A 17948-nucleotide genomic window follows, 5' to 3' on the forward strand; every position below is an offset into this window, starting at 1 on the left:
TCACTAAACTCAATATCTAGGGTGGTGGGGCATGAATTCTGCCATGGTCTGAACTCAGAAAGGTGGGGTTGGGAGAAACATGTCTGGTTAAATAGTCCACCCACATTGTGTCAATGTGATTTAATCTAAGGACAAAGAAGTGGAGTTTCTCTCATGGCTTTCTTCTAACCCCTTGAAAGGATCACTGGGGTGTGGCCTCAGTACTTCATACTTCTTGCTGGGTCAGCGAAACTCAAGGAAGCTTGAGATTGTCATAGCACAGTATTAGGCTAGATATACTGAGTAGATGATACTAAGTTGTTCAGATGGTGATACCCATTTGCATGTGTTCTTAATGTGGACCTAAGGAAAGAGAGATCAAGGTCCTTAGAATAGACGGAACATTCCCAGGCTTTTCTACCATTCCAGACTGAAAGGCTGGTAGGGAGAAAGTGGTAAATAGTAAAGAATTAATAGATGATGCTTTGAATGAAGGGTTGGTTTTTGTGCTGGTTTAAGAGAGGGTCTCAAATATCCCATGTTGCCCTCTCCCTGGCTGGCCAGGTTCACTTTGAGCTCAGATAAACCTGCTTCCACTTTCCAATAGATAGTCTTACAAGAGGGGCCTCCGAGGACTGTGAGGACAGCATTAGCCATTGATAGTTGAGGTGTGCAACCCACAACTATAGTTTTAGCCACTTTGTTCCATGTCTACCAGCTATTTCAGATTGTTGCTGTTCTATGCCTGACAATCAAGGACACAGAAAAATAACCTGATAGAGAGCAAGGACATGGTGATCACATCCTTGCCTCTGCTGTATGTTCTGGATGAGGTTTGTTAAAATTCCAATATTGCAAAAAGCTTTATATAGGGCCCATCACATTAAGGGTCACTATGCACTGTTTCATCTAAAATGGCCTAATCAGAACTGACCGCCAGACAACACTTCCTGCGAAGTTCCTATGAGAAGCTTAAGTTTTTTGTGTTTTTTCTCCTTCCTTCCTTCCTTCCTTCCTTCCTTCCTTTCTTTCTTTCTTTCTTTCTTTCTTTCTTTCGCTTTATAGGTTTAGAGGAATGTATTTTGGGCCACGGATCTGCCCCTAGTATCTTAGCTATGGATGTGATCAATCAGTGTTAGTGTATGCATTCAATAAAATGTCCATTTTTGACTAAGGTAGATGCTTCTGTGTTTTGTGGGGTGACCCATTGTCAATGTCTAGTGAGTTGGGGCCCTGGGTATGGTCGCATACCCCAGGACACAGGGGATGCAGAGCAAAGGCAGAAGAAACTGCACGCAGTTGCAAGCTTTATTAATCCTTATTAAGCTAAGAATATGCATTACTACAATTTTCATTGTGTCAAGATACCATAAGATCATTATTCCCAGGATACCAGGAACAATGAGGGAAGATTAAACAAAGAAAGACGAATAAACGAAAGCTTCTTCTAAAAATATTCATATAACAAATCACCTCTCTTATTATAATCAAAATATACTCACCATTACCAAGAGAGCGTTAGAACCACTTCCACAGAAATGGGACACAGCAGAACATAATTTAAGGCCAAGTGAGAAAAACATTTTCTTCTCCAGGGCGGCATTCCAGCCCCTACTTGAATCTATCACCAGGCCTTTCTTGACCCTGCCTGGGAGCTGCATCTCTATGTCTTAACAATTCCTTCTTTTTTCTTTTGTTTTAAAGTAACACTTTACATAACATAGCTAAAGGTACTTGTGGGGTTTAGTCATGTAAAAATAAAGCAACATAATACATAATGTACATAAGATTATGGCGAAACTAGCTCCTCCCATGCTATGGAAAATCCTTTGAAGCCAAGCCTTGGGATCTAATCCTGTCAATTGATCAGCCAATAATTTCGCTATTTCCATAGGGGTAGTATCTTCTAGCTGTTTACCAAAAGACATTCGAACATCATATTTCAAGGCATTAATTACTTTTGAAGCACTTTCATTACCCTCTAAATAGGCTTGAATTAACTTCCAATCATGTTCTGTGTCATTATCCATATATTTACTAACAGAAAAGTAGTAGGATTTCATCATGATAAGCAATATAAGCCCGATAACTGGCATTGGCCGCAGCAGAAGAAACCATGAGTAAAACACACATTGCTAAGAATAAGTGCTCAGCAGTAAAGGACTTTCCTGAAGGGGACAAAATCATTCCTTTCAGTGCTTAATCGCTTCACCTTACCCCATATAGGTAATAGGGTTGTCACTGCACGGATCCTTATCCATTGTTGTTTGTGGACACTAAGAGAAGCCAGGGCCTCAGTAATGGAGGACACCTCCTCATCTCCTGAGAACATCCATCAGGAGAAAATGTAGCTGGTTTAACTGGATTCCTTTGAGGGTAGGGAGCAGTTCTTATTATTCTGTGCTTGGATCCATCTCCCAGGTAACCAGAATAGTCTCCCATCCTGTAATGAGACAAAACCCTCTCCCCTATATACAATGATGTCCCTTCCTGCCATTCAGCATCCCGGGCAATTTTTATCCATACTGTCTGTTCCATGCTTTCTGGGGGGAAGTTCAACAAAGTGTCTATCTGCTCTTGATATAACTTCACCTTGTGGTAAATTAAGAAAATTAATAACGTATAATGCTTGTGCCAATATAGCTCTGGGACTGGTCTGCAAACTCCATTCAGGTTGCATAAGGCCATCTCTTTTCCCCCTTTTTAATTTTATAATTTGTCATTTCAGGGTATGGTGAATTCTTTCAACAAAAGCTTGTCCTTGTGTATTGTGTTCTGTACCAGTAATATGTACAATATGATATCGTTGACAAAATTGTTTATATTGATAAGAAATATATGTTGGTCCATTATCAATTTTAATTTTAGAGGGCAGTCCCATAACAGCAAAGGTTTCCAATAGATGCTGTATAACATGAGCAGTGCGTACTCCTGGCAATGGTATAGCCCACACAAATTTTGAAAAATTATCTATGCTTACATCTATATGTGAAAGGCGACCAAACTCAGAAATATGGCTTCCATCCATCTGCCACGATGTATTAAGTTGCATCCTTCTGGGATTAATTTGAGATGGAACACATTTTATACGTGAAGACTGACACATAGGACAATTAGCAATAATTCGTTTGGCTAGAGAATAGGGAAGCTTATATTTAATATGTAAATATCCTGTATGGGTATGATTATGACTGTGTTCTTCTGGGGTAGCAAATGCCACTAATTGATCTACCATAGGATTGCCAAGTGTTAAAGATTCTGGAAATTTTGAATGTGATCTAGTATGTGTAATGAATATTCTAGAGTTTCATAATAACAATAGTCCTTTAATATGTGAGAATAACATTTAATATAGGCTTAGATGTAGAAACAACAGCAGTCGCAATATTCTGTACTACTCCTACAACATAAGCGGACTCAGCTATAATATTTTTACATCATGAGTAAAATCCTGGAATACATTAATTACCGCTAATAATTCATTTTGTTGTACTGACCCAAAAGAAGATTCTTGTCCCCAAAATTAATCTTTGGTCCAATAAGCCATCTTGGTGTTAGAGCCATCTGTAAACACAGTAAAGGCTGATGGTAATGGATCAACAGAAATTAGTGTATTTATCAAATTTTTTTTTTGTTTTTTAAAGCAATCCCACAATTTACTATGGGGAGGATGAAATTCAATATTTCCAGTGTAAGAAATCATGGCTAATTGAAAAACCTCAGACATCTGCATTAAATATTCCCCTTTATTTTTGCTTAATGGGAAAACAATAGCAGCACAATCATATCCCCACAGAGTAACAGGTCTTTGTATGCCTCATTATTTGTTAATGTTTGGTTAAAGTTTTATTTAATATAAACCCATTCTAAAGGCAACTCATCCTGAGTGAAAGTGCCTGTAGGATATTCAAGAGTATTTAAACATATAATTTAATAACTCTATCTGGATCAATACGTGCCAAATATGCATCTTTCCATTTTCAGAAAAGATACCCTTGCATGCCTTCATATAAGCATTAATATCCCCAGCCTCCTTTATAGGTAATAATGCTCTCCTGTACTCTTCATTAGCATTTTCAAAAGCAAGCATTTGCAGCAGTTGTCCTCCAGCTTCCTCTCCTACCATTGTTCTTTCCAATGTTAATTTTAATATACATAAAAACTTAATATATGGTTCATAGAAAGCTACTACCTTTTTCAACCAACCAGTATCATCCTTTATAATAAGTCGGTTGGGCCACACCTTGAATCGATGCTGGCCTAATTATAGGAAAAGAAAAGGCAGGTGAATTCGTCATTATCATCCTGTGAATCTAATGGTCAACATGCCATCCTCGGGAAAGGACTTAGAAAAACCTGCTTCAGGCAATGGTGCAGAGGGCAAAACTTTTACTTTCGTTTTGTCTTAATGAAGCTCTAGCTTCTTGTTCTGTATTCGTTATTACCCTTTCTGCATTCATGGCCTTGAACACAGTAAAAATTACAGCCCAAAGAGACCAGAAATTGGAATCTTTTTGCCCTGCCTGACAGCCTTTTGCACCTTAACTTTCACTTTGACCCAGATATCAGAATCCCTGGAACCCTCGTCAGGGAACCATGGAGTGTACTCTTGCTGTCTCTAAACACTTTTCTAAACCAGACTGATAGACATGAATTCCCTGCACTCTTAAAGATGCTTAAGCATAGCGAGATGAAGAGAAGATTTATCTTGTCCCATTTCCTTGTAATAAATTGTACTTACCTTATCTGACTGTCCAGACTTACCTTCAGGGACCCTGTTCCAGTGCCATAGGTCGACGTCTAGGGTGTTGGGAGCCCTGCGTCCGGTCGCATTCCTTTCTGTGTTTCCCGATGCTCAGTGGCCATGCCACTCCAGCATGCTTTGAAATGAACCAGTCCGCCGACACCACCACCACCACCACCACCACCACCACCACCACCACCACCAATTTGGTTTTGTAAATAAAGTTTTATTGACATCGCCATACTCAGCATTTACATCCTGTTCAGTGCTGCTTCTGGCTGCAGCTGCAGGGCTTAGGAGCCACAGAGCCCTTTAGGCTCCCAGAGCTGAGAGCATTGACCTTTGCCTTGTTTGTGAAAGAGGTGACTGACCCCTGTGCTCGAGGTGGCCTTTCCGTGCCCTTTAACCCATAGCATAGGTCTCTGTGCCATCCTCTCCCTTTGCTATGGTGTGCACTTCCTGGTACATTTCCGTTAGCTCTTGACATTTCCAGAGCATTGGGTCTTGCAAATTGAATTTGCATGGCACCAGGAATAGACCTGATAGCAGGGTGGGGGACACTCCCTATGGGGAACCCTGCCCAGGGGCATAAGCTTACTTTTCCAGTCAACTCCCTGAACAGTGAGCCTTTGTGGGACAAGGTACTTCACGACATGACTTGACCTCTCTGCAGTGCACCCAATCCCTGCTTGGCTCAGATGTCCCCCAGAGAGGTTGTGTGTGTGTCCCCAGTAGAGGCAGCACTCTGTGTGGTGGCATTGACATGGCATCCAGGAAAGTCAAAACCAGAGGGACATGTCGGGCAGTTGGAAGCAGATGTCTGCGTCCATGGAGAGAAGGATGGACTAGACACTCCTACAGGGGGTGAGCTGAGAAGCACTTCCTTGGCTTTTTCACAGCCGTGTAGGCTGCATGCCATGCTGTGTACCCATGCTGTGCTGAAGCCCCAGGCTTTGAGTCTCCCACAGCTGCTGTGTCCTGGGTCCAGGGTAGGATTAAGCAGACTTCAGCAGGAGAAAGGTGAAAACCCTGGTTGCAGGGTGGGGATGGCACAGTCATAACACTCCTGCACATGAGGCACCTGACTTAGAGCCATATAGCAGCTGTGACAAACCAGCTCTGGTGACACTCATCTGCAATGCCAGGCCATGGTGGGTAGAGGCAGTAGGATCAGTTGTTTAATTATCCTTGGCTACACGGCAAGTTCGAGGCCAGCCTGGGCAACTTTGTCTATGAAAATAAGACAAAAATAGGTCTTGACTCTGAGCATCACTGCCTGTACCTGGCATGGTTGCCCCACCCCAGGGAAGAAACCCCTCTGTCCAGAGGCCATAACTGCAGGAGACCCCTGGCCAAGTGTCTATACAGCGCCCTGTTTGACTGGTCTGTGCTGAGGACCAACCACGCTCTCCTCAACAGGAAGGACATGGGAGAGGCTGTTTCTGTGAGGTCCCGGGCCCTGAGACGGCCAAGAATAAACCCTGTCCTTGGGAAAGCCATGGAGACTAGGAACCCAGGGGATCTCTGCAAACACCAGGGCTGGCAGGGGACTCTGATCCTCTACAGCAGCTGCTCTCAATCTGTGGGTTCTACATCAGAGCTCCTGCACACCAGACATTTACATTACAGTTCCTCACAGTAACAAAGTTACACTCATGAAGTAGCTCTCCAATAAGTTTATGGTTGGGATCACAACATGAGGAACTGAAATAAAGAGACACAGTGTTAGGAAGGGTAAGAACCGCCATTCTATAGGAACCCAGGCATCTGCACTCGGTGTCTGGAAGTGTGGTAGGCTAGGCTTCACCCTCAGCGATGCCAGCATGTGGGCACCAAGCCTAGGTTCCACCCCAATGCTTCCTGGATATGTGCAGGCCTGGTTCCATCAAGAAATAACAAAGGAACCCTTGGCAAAAAACACTGGGTAACAAACAGGTCAGGAAAACACACCCCCTCTGCTGCAACTCCTCTCAGGAGGGCTAATCTTTCCAGGAGGCCCCGGCTATAACCAAACCTTGTCTCCCAGTGCTTGCCCATTGGTGTCTTGGCCATATTCAGATTTGAGGACTTTGAACAGAATAGCTTCCAGCAGATTTGCATCAATGAATCCAACAAGCAGTTGCAGTCCTACTTCACCCAGCGCATCTTCAAGCTGAGGCAGGTGAGAGTGGACACCTATTCCCCAGCCCAGCCCGGCCATCACCCTGAATGTCAGCGATGTCCCTCAGTATCAGCAGGATGGGGCCTGGGCACCGTAGGTTCCCCAGGACCTAAAGCTATGTCCTTGAACTAAGTGCCATGCTCAGCCCTTCCAGCCTCTTTCAACCCTTCTGGATGCTCAACTGCTCCTGCAGCAAGGCATCAGTGTGCACATTCTGTTATGTCATTTGTGTGTGTCTACAGGTGGTCAGAGCCTGTCCCCTCTGTCCCTTTCTTTTGCTGTATTTGCCTTTCTGAGGAGGCAGGACTCACAGGTATGGGAGGCAGCCACATGCATATTCTGCAGCCATGTCTGACTCCTCTGAGGCTCAGTCCCACTTACACACCTACCCTCCAACCTCCCCACTCCATGTCACCCCTGGAGCTCTGTAGACCTTCCTGCTTTCTGTCCTTATATAACTGGTGACACTGCAGCCCTCAGTGGTGTCATACAGTGTTAGTTTGTCTTTGCACTGCCTGGAGGTCTGACTTAGGAGAATGGCTACCATTCTCATTCCTGTTCAAGGGTCAGAATCTGAATCCTATGTAAGGCTGAATAATATTCTAGCACATGGCTGTGCCATGTTGAATTTACACAGTCACCTATGGATCTTATATTTTGGCTTGTAAACACACACATATAAGACTCAAGTGACACCCAAGTGGAGAATTGCTGGAGTCCTCCATGGCTTTCTGAACCGTCTGAGAGACCATCCTGTCCACAGTGTATAGGGCACCATCTACTCATAGCTCACACAGCATGAGAAGTTTAGGGAGGGTTAACCTGGCTTCTCTATCTCCTACTTTCTGCCACACTAGCCCTAGCATCTTTCTGTATTGCAGTGAATGTTTAGAACCCAGGAGGATTCCAGCTTCCTTGCTCATATATAGCAAGTTCCTCCTTGCCTGCTTTGAGACTGAGTCTCATGCGGCCCAGGCTGGCTTTGATCTCACCATTAGTTACGATGGCCATGAACTCCTGGTTCTCATGCCTCAGACGTCTCTGAGTGCTGGGTGACAGGTATGCACCACTCTTAAGTCCTGCCACTGGGACAAGAAAGAGCAGAGCCAGCTCTGAAGCACACACTTTGCTGGTGTCAGTGATGACTGACTTATGATCCTGTCTTCCTTGCCCATGGCCCTTCTTCTTGGTGCATGCCATCCTTCCTCCCTGTGACTCATGGGGGACACCAAGCCGGAGGATGTCAGGAAGAAGTTTACTTACTTCACTGGGTTGGAGGCTGTTAGGTTCCTGCGTCAGTAGGTGAGATTCAAGCTAGAAGGTTTGTGGCATGAGAAACGGGAACAGAACTGGCATGCCAGGAACAATTGTCACCTGGCTCTGAGAAGACCAGGTGGGCAGAAACTCATCGTTGGGCAGGTAGTGAGCCCAAGACCAGGCTGGGCATTGCTCAGCACATGTGAACAGGTGTGCTTACATGGACATGTGTTTCCCCCACATGGTCACCACTTATCCAGGCATGGTGAATACTCCAAGGAGCTTTTTATGTTTTAACATTGTGTGTGTTTGTGTGTCCATACATACATATACACACATACATTCGTACATATACACGAATACACGTACATGAAAACACATGCATATACATGACTATACACATTCATGCTCACACACAGATACATACTCACCTACATGCATACACACATACACACACATACACACACATACACACATACACACATACATGCATACACACATACACATATACATACACACATATACACACATACAATACATATACACACATACAAATACACCTATACACACATATAGACAGACATATACACACATATACATATACACGTATACACATACATGCATACACACATTCATATCCACACATACATACAGACATATACATATATACTCACATACATGTAAGCACATGAGTGGAAGCCAGAGGACAGCTTGGCCCTTGGTTCTCTCCCTTTTACCACGTGGGTCCTGGGGATTGAGTCAAGCTCATCAGACTTGACAGCAAGCCCCTTTAACTGTAGAGTCCTCTTGTTGGCTGCCAGTCACCTCTTTCCACAAATTCTATCCATGGTGGAATGTTTACAGTTGTTATTCTCATGATTCCTTCAGCAATAGCGCAGACATCATTTACACTGCATTAGGAGTTATAATTCATGTAGATGTCAGGAGAGCTGGAGGCGTGGATCAAGAAGAGAGCCCACTTTCAATGTCATTATGTGGTATTGCCTTAGGCCCTTTTATACACTCCCCTGGCTTTGTCTGAGTATATGTTTGAGGGCTCTCTATGACTGTGCAAAGAAGTAAGAGCTAGGGCTGGGCCACAAAATAGGAAAGTACTTGTTCATCCAAAAACAAAAACAAAAAACAAACAAACAAACAAAAATAGCTCTAGGGTTAAATATTGGTGTTAGTGCTGAACTAAACAGCCAGAAGGTATTTTTCTAAGTAAATAACACAATATTGGGGATGACAATATGATCAAATATCCTACAACATAAGTTTGCAATGTTACCTACATTTTATAAATCAAGTCTGACCACCGTTTTGGTTGTTTCCAATCATGTCTGAGTGCATCATCACGGGAATCCCAAGGAAAATCAGAAATGGGTTCTTGAAGCTGTTGCACAGGGCCAGTATAGACCTAAATACCACAGAGGAAACCTTGATTCTTATCTCAAGGGATCATTCACCATCCCTCTTGTCACATAACTTATGGCAAGACGTCACCTTTCCTAAACTTAGCCTTTTTCCCAAGTGCTGCAGAAGGGAAGATCTGGTGTCAAGGGGTCTGGATTCAAACCACAGGACACTGAATTCATTTAAATAGGTGTAGTTTATTAATGCACACACCAATACAGTTCAACCAGAGCAACAGCTCACAACTGTGTACTGGACATTGCTAGGCCCAGCTCATTGCAAAATCCACATGGGCTCATGCACAAGTGCTAGAAATGCTTCGGTCTATGGGCCCTGACTCAGGCCATTTTACACATAATTGTTCCTATTTCCCTTGAATCTATTGGGTCCTATGTGAAGAATACACTTGGGGAACTTGTTAAGATTAACAAACCTCATAACATACAGAACATAACAGGGTATGTGACCAGCACCACACAGTTCAACGTCAGAGTTTTTTGTTCTTTGTTAGTGTTTTTCTTGGCATCCATGATGTGGAGGCGTATTACAGAACAATAGGAAAGAGCTGGCTGCTGTGTAACATATTCGCTGCTATTAAGGTAGGTATGGGGGCAAGACCTCAGCAGTAGCCCTTAAGATGGGAAGGAGATGATGTGTTTGATAACTGAAAGGAGCTGCCTCAGCTGTGTTTCTCTGCCTGCTCAGTGCCCATTCAACATCACTCTGTCCCTGAAGAGGAACTCAAGGTCTGCCCCCTGCTGCCTGTGAGCCAGGAAGAGGCACAGAAAGGCAAGGCCACAGCACTGGTTTCCAATCCCTCAGTAGTGCTGGATTTCCAATAATGTACTTGTATACACAAATACAGTGTGGTAAGTTGCAATAGATACTAATCATTTCTCACATAGGGCAGCAGTTGATTGACTACAACTAATTCTATTAAAAAAAAGAAACCTGGCTCTTGTAGAAATATACAAAGAAATATCTAGGATGGTGGGGGATGAATTCTGCCATGGACTGAACTCGTGGAAGTGGGGTTGGGAGAAAGATGCTGGTTAAATAGCCCACCAGGTTCACATTGTGTCAACTTGATTTAATCTAAGGACAAAGAAGTGGAGTATCTCTGATGGCTTTCTTCTAGTCCCTTTAAAGCATCACTGGGGTTTGAACTCAGAACTTCACACTTCTTGATGGGGCAACTACACTCAAGGAAGCTTGAGATTGTCATAGACACAGTATTATGCTATATATACAGAGTAGATAATACTAAGATGTTCAGATGGTGATGTCCATTTGTATGCACTCTTAATGTGGACCTAAAAAAAGAGAGATCAAGGTCCTTAAGATAGAAAGATCAGTTCCAGTTGTTTTCTACCATTCCAAACAGAACGACTGGTAGGGAGAGAATGGTAAATAATCAAGAATTCGTAGATGATGCTTTGAATGAAGTATGGATTTCTGTGCTGGTTTAAAACAGGGTCTCAAGTATCACATGTTGCCCTCTACCTGGCTGGCCAGTATCACTTTGAGCTCAGATAAACCTCCTTTCACTTTGTAATAAATAGGCTTAAAAGAGTGGCATCGAAGGACAGTGCAGACAGCATTAGCCTTTCACAGTTGAGGTGTGTAACCCACAACTATAGTTTTAGCCATGTTTTTCTTTTTTTTTTTTTTTTTTTTGTTCTTTTTTTCGGAGCTGGGGGTTGAACCCAGGGCCTTGTGCTTCCTAGGCAAGCGCTCTACCACTGAATTAAATCCCCAACCCCTTTAGCCATGTTTTTCATGGCTACCAGCTATTTCAGATTGTTGCTGTTATATGCCTGACAATCAAGGATGCAGAAAAATAACCTGATACAGAGTAAGGACATGGTGATCACATGCTGATCACATGGTGCCTCTTCCATACGTTCTGGATGAGGTTTGTTAAAATTCCAATATTGCAAAAAGCTTTATATAGGGCCCATCACATTAAGGGTCACTATGCACTGTTCTATCTAAAATGGCCTAATCAGAACTGACTCCCATATAACACTTCCTGCAATCCTCATATGAGAAGCTTGAGCTTTTAGTTTTGACTTTTTCTTTTCTCGTTCTTTCGTATTTTTTGCTATATAAGTTGAGACAAAGATAGTTAAGGCCATGAATTTGTCCCTAAAATTTGAACTATGTATGTGATCAATCAATGTTAGTGTGTGCATTCTATAAAGTATTCATTTTTTACTATGATAGATGCTTTTGAGTTTGGTGTGGTGGCCATTTCCCAGTGTACAGGTGCAGGGACCTTGCTCTATCCACTTAATGATGTTTATAGCCTCATTTTAGACGTTTCTGTGCACCCCCTATATCTCTTGACTATTTTATTTTTCTGATAGAAGCTCATGGTATATCTTACTCAGTCCTGTGAGCAGTGCTCCTTTGTCGACATTGGTGCAGAGAGGAGAACCCCACCACCAGCATGAGGTTCCCTTCACTGGTGGCTCCAATATTGCACTTTCCTCTGCCAACTGGTCTCCACACTTTTCCTAGCACCATAAAGACTTCAACTCTTTTTCCTAAGGAATTTTCTGGCAATTGTCGATTGCTAAGCACATGACTTCATGAGTGTTCCCCTAATACACACGCATGTTGTAACCTACCATGCAGACTATTTCTTGATGTGATATAAAGCACCTGTACATAATGAGACAAGAGAACTTTTGACTGCATATTCAAGCCGGTGTGAAATCTCAGAAGTTTTAATGGCTTACATTGGTGAATGAGGACAATTTGAGTTATGATGAGACATTTTTTGGGAAAGATTTGAAAGGAAACATTCATTTATATGCATAGGAATTACTAAGGTTTTTTATAATCAAGCCTTGAGGAAAATTTGGCTTTGGAAGCAGGAGATGCTCAGTGGCTCTGCCCCAGGAAAGTCTCCTGGAAAGGGCACCTCTGCTTATGCTCAGTACAGGGAGAACATTAGCAGGGAGGCAAAGTCTGCTCCCCATGACATCTGCTGTCCCTTCCTGGACATTCTATTGTCTCCTAGAGAGTTCTAGCATCCTCTGTGATGTCACCAGTGTTGTAGTGACAACCAGTGCCCTAGTTTCTCTCAGTCTGAGTCTGGCGGTTACAGGCTAAGACATGTTTTCCCGTCTTCACAAGCATTTTGGGAGGGGGAACGTCGATTGTGGAGAGTCTAGAGTGAAGGAGTCTAGCCTTTCGTCTCAAAGTAATGATGGAGAAAGACAGCACTTCTGGGGAATGTTGAGTAAGTTCTGGGCAGTGTATTTTGAGCTTCCTGTCAGGGGGGCTGCAGGCTTAAGCTGACCTTTCTAGCAATGGGCCACAACAACTGGAGCATCTGAAAAGGAATTGAATTTCCACGAATATCACAATTCCTTAAAGTCAAGGATTTCAGAACTTTAGTTTCCCCATCCCCACTGGGAGGATATGGTAAGGCCAATGCTATTATACTGTGAACTTCTGGTCTTTACTTTTCAGTTCATTTGCTCTGTTACATTGATATAATAACACCATCAGTAGTCATGGATGGTCCACCTTTTCTGAGTTTAGACAGGGCAGCAATGTATTTCACTATCATTGCTTCTTTAAATACAGTGGGTATCTGACAGTAGTAACAGGGAGAGATTGTGCTCCAGGCAATAACCTTATGTTCTTAGACCTTCTCCGATTTCTTCTAACTGGCAGGGTCATCGTTTGCTTTATATATTAGAGGTTGTATGTTACAAAAATTTTTCTACAATACCAAAACTATTTGGAACGTGTAGACCAAGATTCAGCCTGTAACCTATTCGCACTTCTGGGGCATTTGGTATTTCACATAGGGACACTGATAAGTCTGTTGAACATATCCTCCCTGGAAATGCGTTTTAAATCCAAAGTTGTTGCCTTAGAGTATCACGGTAGGACATCTGAGTGTCTCCAATCACTCAAGTTTTTTGGATGGTGAATTTATCATCTGAGTTCTGAAGCCACAGGGGTGAGGGTCCTGAAACCAAGCTGTACCCTGTTCAGCTGATAATAATCCTGGAGAAGCCATCTCCGTGGTACATGTAAGCACGTGATGTCCGGCATAGGGAACACCTGGCTGCTTACATCTCTTGGTCTCTATAGAGTAGTGGGAGAACTGAGATCCACTGAGGATGCCTCTTAAGCATAGACCAATCACCTAGCAATGACACTGGGTTCCAGGCTTGTTCTCCTGTTTAGGCCTCACTGAGGTCTATGAACACTCTATGCATTCTCCCCATGCAGGTTCACTTGTGTTCTTCTACCTACAGACTTTGGGAGAGAAACATCATCCCCTGGCACTGACCTTAGCAAGAATCAGGCCATGAAGGAAAAGGAGAGGCTGATTAAAGAGCTGCAGCTCATTACCGAGGAGAGAAATGACCTGAGAGATCGCCTGAGGTTTCTGACAGAGAGATCCATGAAGAACAGGTATGAATCGCTCCAAATGCTCTTGTTTCATTCCTGGGTCTGCAAGGTCACCTTTTTCTTATCCTGTTAAGGTTTTGGGTTCTAGAAAGCTGTGCCTCCCTAACCACCCTGTGCTAAACCTCACCTCCCATATAGTGGAGATTCAGAACCTGACCCTTCCTGAGGAGTGAGATTGAAAATGGACTCATCTGCTTCCATTTATTTAAAAGCAGAACTTTTGGTCTGAATGAAGAATTCAGGGATAAAGTCAGGGAGAGTGAGTTCCCAGTGTGCATTTGCAAATCCCTTGACAGCTGGTGGCTTTGCAAGATTGTAATTGCAGTGAGTTTATGGTGAGTCTCTGTACTTGCTAGGCAGGGCACTGAGTGCTGGAAGATCCAGGCAGCAGCCTGGGGTAATATAGGACCCACCCTGAGTTCATATATTCCTAAATGCCGATGTTCATTGTATTCTATCATTTGGGGCCAGGCCACACTTCAGGCCAAATCCATATTATGAAGACCTGGAGAGAATGGAGGAGGCAGTCATGTCAATTCTGCACAACTTAGAGATGGAGAACACTGAGTTCCATGAGAACAACCATAAGCTGAAGAAGGAGATTACCTTCTCTAGGTAAGTCCTGGTCAGAAAGGCTATCACTTGTGGAATGGCCATTTCTGACTTTCTTTGTTCTAGATTGGACGGTCTTCAGCTCTGGTTCTATCTCTTGTGCTGTTTACCCATCAGTGTCCAGGGTCATTAGGACTCAGTTTTCAGTTCCATAAAAGACTGTTCCTCATCCCAGGATTGTCTAGGCATCTTCAGAAGGCTCTAGATAGAACAGTACTGATTGAAGTCAGCAGAAATTTATTAGGCTGCCCTGGACCTATGGTGTCACACCAGGTTTTACAAAATTCAGTGCGTGGACCACATGGTTAGCATGACCTTCTCTTGGTTCTACTGACCTCTTTTGAGGGTGTTGACCCACTACTAATTGATGTTGGCCCCATGCATTGGGCTTTCATGGATAGTTGTAGATCCATGTTCTTTCTCAGAGGTGTGGACACTAATTGGTGTCAGGCCAAGCAAACAATTTATTCTTCCACGAATTAACTCTTTATGGTTTGTGCAGCAGCCTTATATGTATCACGATGCATTTTATTAAGTCTTCATGGGTATCTGGGACCTGGTAGAGTTAGTGGGACTTGAGAGTAGGAATGGGAGAAAGGGGCAGCATGATCTTACTATGCAGACTGTATTTCCAGAAACCTGCTCAGCCAGCTCCTGATGGAGAACACATGTAGGAAGAAGTTGGTCCACTGAAGCAGGAGAGCAAGGAGGTACATCTTGATTGTGCACTGAACCAGAAATATTTGGTTGAGTTCAACAAGAAAGATAAAGAACATCAACGGCCAGAACCAGCATTATCAGGTAAGGACGAGCAGATGTGTTAGCTTAACAATATCTGATAAAATTTGCCAATTTAATACATCTTTGCTTCTCTTACCACCTTTCTAATTCACACTCACAACCAGCCAACCACCTCATGAAATGGAATTGTTCATTGCTCTGCCTATGCACAAGTATTCTGGGACGTTAACCACTTTTCAGAAACTGAATTATTGTGCAAGCATATTTTGCTGCTCTTTTTGAAGCTGCAGTCTAGAAATGGTGACAGATGAATAACATGTCATATTATTGCATATCCATGTGATACATTGGATCCTATGTAGAGTTTTGAACAAGTTCTTGGTTCTTTGACAAATGACACTCTGTGGTCATGTGACTTCTTGTGTAGGAAGCACCTTTCCGGGATAAGAACCAAGTGCAAATGTCAAATTAGTACTTGTCATTGGCTTTAACCTTGGTGACATATGGACATCTCCTTTCTTCCTGCAAACCAATGAGGTCTCTTCCCATTGCCCTGTTCTTGGTTTGCACTGGTATAAGTCTGGGTCCCATATTGGCAGCCCACATTACTGTGAGGCTCTCTGGGGATTTTGCCCTGCCCACAGAGTCAGCAACAATGATATCAGTTAAAAGGTCCATGTCGACTGTCCAATAGACCTGAGGTGGTAGAAGGCAGCATTCTGAGAGCTGGCTTGCATTTCCCCACCAAATCAGTGTCTGAAAAACTGCCTTCCTCTCCCAGGTCTCAGAAAGTGCAAGAGAGCTGGAATTGGACACACAGCAGTAAGAGAGCTTCCTGAAGAATAAGTTGCTTTCTCAGGAGTCCCTGATGACAAACATCCTGAATGGTAACAACATTTTTTGGATGAGTATTCATCCTCTGAGTTAATTTGTCATTGCTTAGAGACCCTAAATTTATATACCACTAAGCCAGCCTGACTGATTGAGGTCTTACTTTCTTCTCAGAAAACAGCACTTGAGAGACAACTTGGGGGACCGCCTTTCATTATGTGTGCTAGAGGAGAAACAGCAATACGTCTGTGCTTCTAAATGTTCCTTAAGAATATGCTTTTAGAAATATTTTTGTTATGATTTTAATTGAAGTTTTCTTTTTGTTGTTTCATATTTATATGTTCTTGTTACTATTTTTACTTTCAAATATTTTTAAATATTTTTATTCATTTTAATCCTGTTTTGTTGTAAAAATGTATTTGTTATGAATAAAAATAGAATTCTATCTGTTGACTCTTAAGACCATCATTCTTACTCAAGGGTTCTGTCCCTTCCTGTGGACCTAGAACTGACAGCTACAGATGGATCTCTGCATGTTCCATGGATACAAGGCTAGTAAGTGAATTCAAAGTCACCAAGGGGTACCCAGTGTGATAGTGTCTTTTGTGTGGTGAATGTGGCTGTGTCTCCGACACACACTTTATGATGTAATCACTGACATGATTTACCCAATTGTTAGGGTCCATGTGGTTCTTCTGAGAGAGCAGCAGATGCTCTACCCTGTGAGTCATCACCACAGCTCCTGCAGTTGGCTTCTGTTATTCCACATGAGGTGCTGTATTAGGTGGACAGGATCACCTCCAATTAAATAGAGAGATCTCAGGAGATGTGTGTTCACAGGGAACTTACTGAGCTGTGCCTGCTCAACGTGTTAGGTTGCCAGGCATCCCTACAGGGCTCTGGTGTTCCCACTGCTCAGTGTGGGTCAGGATCATCCTTCAGCATCACTTAGTGTCCATATTAGAGCAGATCTTTCACCTAATATCAATGATGACCATATGTATTATACACATCTGATAAAATACAGAATAGAAACTAGCTTCTTGTAGGCCAGATTGGCATAATCAGTTTTTTGATTGTTAGCAAGAAAATTATTTTAATCTAAGCAGTTTAGGGAGGAACCTCCAGAGCATCCATAGTGAATGTAGCCTGCAGCTGTGAACAGAGGTTTCTGTTGGAGAGCAGGCCTGTGCAAGCCCAGAACCTAGGTGGGACAGTTCAAGCTACCCTTTTTCCATGGCCAATCTGGGATCGTATTGAGAATGTATTTTTTCCAGGTGACTGATTTCCAATTTATGGAATTGAACTAACTTACTGTGAGTGGAGGTGACTCAGAGAGTTAAAGTACAGAAGAACCAATCCAGTATGTCCACAAAAGCTTGCTGTCACCCCAGGGCTTTTAAAAGCTCAGCAGCTAGAGAAGCAATGTAGTATTTGGTTACTCTCATGCTTAGGTCTAGTCATTCATTATAAGCTGACCATGACACAAAAAGTGTCATCTGTGTCAAAACTAGTTGTAACTAGATTCACCCCACACTATCACATCACTACCGTATTTGAGGTTCTCAGTTACTATCTAAGAACCTGGAAGAGGCCTGGGTCTTGCTACACAAACTCATGATTTATGTCTTCATGACACTGTGTGCTTTGTTCTGTTAATGCTACCATTGGCATACAACACCTTGGATACTTTGTGCTGACATCTGTGACATGAGACAATAGTTCATGTCATCCTAACCTGAATAAACTGTCCTTAGAGTACAGTGT

At 42.9% G+C, this 17948-nt stretch overlaps 2 protein-coding genes across 2 annotated transcripts in view; one reads left to right on the forward strand and one right to left on the reverse strand.

Moving 5' to 3' along the window:
- The window catches only part of LOC134483568 (disks large homolog 5-like), a 130439-nt gene that overhangs the window by 74657 nt on the left and 37834 nt on the right, over positions 1-17948 (reverse strand). The window lies entirely within an intron of this gene.
- On the forward strand, positions 12612-16626 carry LOC147998892 (disks large homolog 5-like). Its single transcript, XM_087595976.1, has 6 exons — positions 12612-12807; positions 13841-14000; positions 14469-14612; positions 15245-15410; positions 16132-16237; positions 16356-16626. Exons 1-4 carry the CDS (start codon positions 12681-12683, stop codon positions 15300-15302), a joined length of 489 nt encoding a protein of 162 aa, XP_087452102.1. The 5' UTR covers positions 12612-12680; the 3' UTR covers positions 15303-15410; positions 16132-16237; positions 16356-16626.

The sequence above is a fragment of the Rattus norvegicus genome, chromosome 19, assembly GCF_021556685.1.
Source record: "Rattus norvegicus strain SHRSP/BbbUtx chromosome 19, alternate assembly SHRSP_T2T, whole genome shotgun sequence".
NCBI lineage: Eukaryota > Metazoa > Chordata > Mammalia > Rodentia > Muridae > Rattus > Rattus norvegicus.